This window comes from Primulina tabacum, chromosome 13 (genome assembly GCF_025594145.1).
Source record: "Primulina tabacum isolate GXHZ01 chromosome 13, ASM2559414v2, whole genome shotgun sequence".
Lineage (NCBI taxonomy): Eukaryota > Viridiplantae > Streptophyta > Magnoliopsida > Lamiales > Gesneriaceae > Primulina > Primulina tabacum.
The window spans coordinates 30,252,839-30,256,005 of record NC_134562.1 but is presented as its reverse complement, the minus strand read 5'-3'; the positions used below and the strand labels follow the sequence as shown (position 1 = coordinate 30,256,005).

The 3,167-nt window shown below is 34.7% G+C and overlaps 1 protein-coding gene across 1 annotated transcript; it reads right to left on the bottom strand.

Annotated features, from left to right (window-relative positions):
- Nucleotides 1–1,704: 1,704 nt before the first annotated feature.
- LOC142521992 (uncharacterized) lies at nucleotides 1,705–2,823 on the bottom strand. The gene has a single exon (XM_075625168.1). It carries the CDS (start codon nucleotides 2,821–2,823, stop codon nucleotides 1,705–1,707), a length of 1,119 nt encoding a protein of 372 aa, XP_075481283.1.
- Between the last annotated feature and the right edge of the window lie 344 nt (nucleotides 2,824–3,167).

Sequence of the window (3,167 nt, the reverse complement as noted above, 5' to 3'; positions counted from 1 at the left end):
TCTCAAGTAAAACTAAGTACTTTAAAATTTTCATGCTTATTTAGGAATTTGTTTGTTTGGTTTTTTTTTTTACAAAAAATATATTAAATGAGATAAATATGTCATCCAAACGAATCTTCCGTAGAAAGCCAACACTTGATGAACTTACGTTGCATATTCGAATATCCAGTATTCTATTACATATTATGAGTATCACATGTATTAAATCGAGTATTTGCAAACTCAAATTAAGTACTTCTCATTCAAATGCATATTCCATGGAAATACCAACACCTAGAGAATTTATGTTGCCTATTCGAATATCCAATATTTAATACATATTGTGATGATCTCATTTACGAAATCAAGTATTTTCCAACTCAAATTAGGTATTTCTCAAGTAAAATTAAGTGCTTTAAAATTTTCATGTTTATTTGGGAATTTTTTTTTACAAAAAAATATATTAAATGAGATGAATATGTCATCCAAATGCATTTTCCATGAAAAGCCAACACTTGATGAACTTACGTTGCATATTTGAATATTCAGTATTCTATACATATTATTAGTATCTTCTATATCAAATCAAGTATTTACATACTCAAATTAGGTACTTATCATCCAAATGCATATTCCATGGAAATACCAACACTTGGACTCTTGGAGAGATGATAATGCATCACTTGGACTCTTGGAGAACTTAATTGCCAACTCAAATTAGGTACTTCTCAAGTAAAACTAAGTACTTTAAAATTTTCATGCTTATTTGAGAATTTATTTTTTTTTTTACAAAAAAATATATTAATGAGATGAATATGTAATCCAAATGCATTTTCTATTGAAATACCAATACTTGGTGAATTTACGTTGTCTATTCGAATATCCAGTATTTTAATACATGTTGTGAGTATCTCATTTACGAAATCAAGTATTTGCAAACTCAAAATAGGTATTTCTCAAGTAAAACTAAGTACTTTAAAATTTACATACTTAATTTGTAATTTGATATTTTTTATAAAAAATATTAAATTAGATGAATATGTCATCCAAATACACATTTCATTAAAAGACAAACAATGACTGAATTTATGGTGATCGTTCGAAGATCCAGTATTTTCTTACACATTTGGAGTATTTAAAGAGCCAAATCAAATATCTGAAACTTCAAAATAGATACTTTATATGTCAAAATAAGTACTTAATCTTATTTCATGATGAGTGAAAAACTATATTTTTTTAAAAATAAAATGACATGAATAATTCATCATAATGAATTTTTAATGAAAAATCAACAATGATTGAATTTAAGGTGATTTTTCAAAAATATAGTATTTTTTTACACATTTGGAGTATTCAAATAACACAATCAAGTATCTGAAACTCCATAATAGGTACTAATACTTTGGTAGATGTAAAACACACAATTAATTTGGTGGATAAAATTATATCTTTATTTAAATAATAAATAGGCAAAAATGTAAATTTAGTTTTTTAGAGAGTTAAAACTAATTTATAGTGTGTGTCAGGTTCTGATTTGTAAAAAAAAAATCATATAAATACTGAATTTTAAAGTAAATATAGACACATGTATTTTTTTCAAATTTAACCTTAAAATAACCACCCTATTTTTTAAGAAAGTACGTTTATTATATTAAATAAGATTAATACATATATAGATAATTAAAACCTAAGCTCATAGACTATTTCCATCGTGCATTATGAACTTTAGCTGCGGTAAGTCCAAGAGCTTGTTGACAGTGGAAAAAAACTATTCCAGTTAGCTTGATAATCGTAATCAAATGCCCGAAAATCGTCGCAAGACGGGGTTGTAGAGTTCGATTCAGCCCCAAGAAAACTGCAAGCAGATTTTAAATTATAATCAAACTGTGGAGAATTTCTTTGGCAGTCCACGTAGGAACAGTGGTATTTGTTTTCAAAAGCTTCATTGTTCTCCAGTTTGACGGAACTCTCGGACATCTCCGGGGAAGGAGGACGAGAGTAGGCCAGAGTTTGCAGCGGCTCCTCCGCCTTGACCTCCGAGGGTTTTGGAAAAAACCCATGTAGAGCTTCGTGAAGTAAACCGGAATCCGACCTTCCGGTTCGGGAAAAATTCAAGCAATCGAAGTCATAACCGCCGGAGACACCAGCGCTGGTTGTTAGAGTTGAGCCACTGAAGCTGTTTTCTAAAACTTGAGTGGTTAAATTACAAGAAGATTCCAGGAAGGCATTCGAATCCGTCATTTGTTCTTGTGAAGGTGTGTTGAAATAGCACGAATCTGAATTATTTGGTGAGTTAAAATAGTCGCAAAACATTAGCATGCTCGGAGAACGGCAGCTTCTTACATGGGCAGATCCATTGTAATGAAGAAAATTAGGGTTTCTCGAGGAACAGGATGAAACAAACTGGCGAGGGCCCATCATGTCTCCGATGTGCGGCTGAGATGACCTAACGACGCCATACGGATGGATGAGATTCTCCGGGGCGGCGCAGTGCTGGGAAGAACTAGGGTACAAAAAGTTCATCCTCGCCTTCACGCCACGCATGGCACGGGCCGCGCAGTCGTAGGCGCAGGCCGCCTCTTCCGCCGTGTCGTAGGTACCAAGCCAACGCCTTTCCTTGGACTGGGGGTCCCTTATCTCGGCGGCGTAACGCCCCCAAGGACGTCGTCGGACGCCACGGTACCTAATGGTACCCGTTTCCTTCAGGGCTCTTTTGTTGGCACCGGTGGAAGAGGTCGTCATGCTTCTTTTTGGCGCCAGGGCTGCTGGTGCAAGAATCGGGTCGGGTTCGGATATGTTGGCCGTCAGAGCGGATGCGTTCAGCCTCCGCGAAGCTTCCTCCATGGTATGTATAACAGACCCCACTGTATTGTGAAGAATAAGGTGAAATTTATGCCAAAAATTGGAGGGAGGAGATGTAATTTGCACCTGTAAACGTAATGTTCAAGCGTGGTATTTATATTGAATTAATTAGACAATACTCGTGTGGAGATAGGCGTATAGGTTAATTGGTGTTACAGCAGGCACCCTGGATGTGCATGTTATTCGATATAAGTTTATACACAAATTTTTTTGTAAAACGACTGCAGGAGTCGCAAACGAATCTTTTATTTGAGTTAATTATAAAAAAAATATTATTTTTTATATTAAAAATAATTTTATTGTTCGGTTCACCCGTCTCACGGATA

Bases quoted from the DNA above. Each gene is read 5' to 3' on its own strand.
- LOC142521992 (XM_075625168.1), bottom strand. From the start codon at position 2,823: ATGGAGGAAGCTTCGCGGAGGCTGAACGCATCCGCTCTGACGGCCAAC.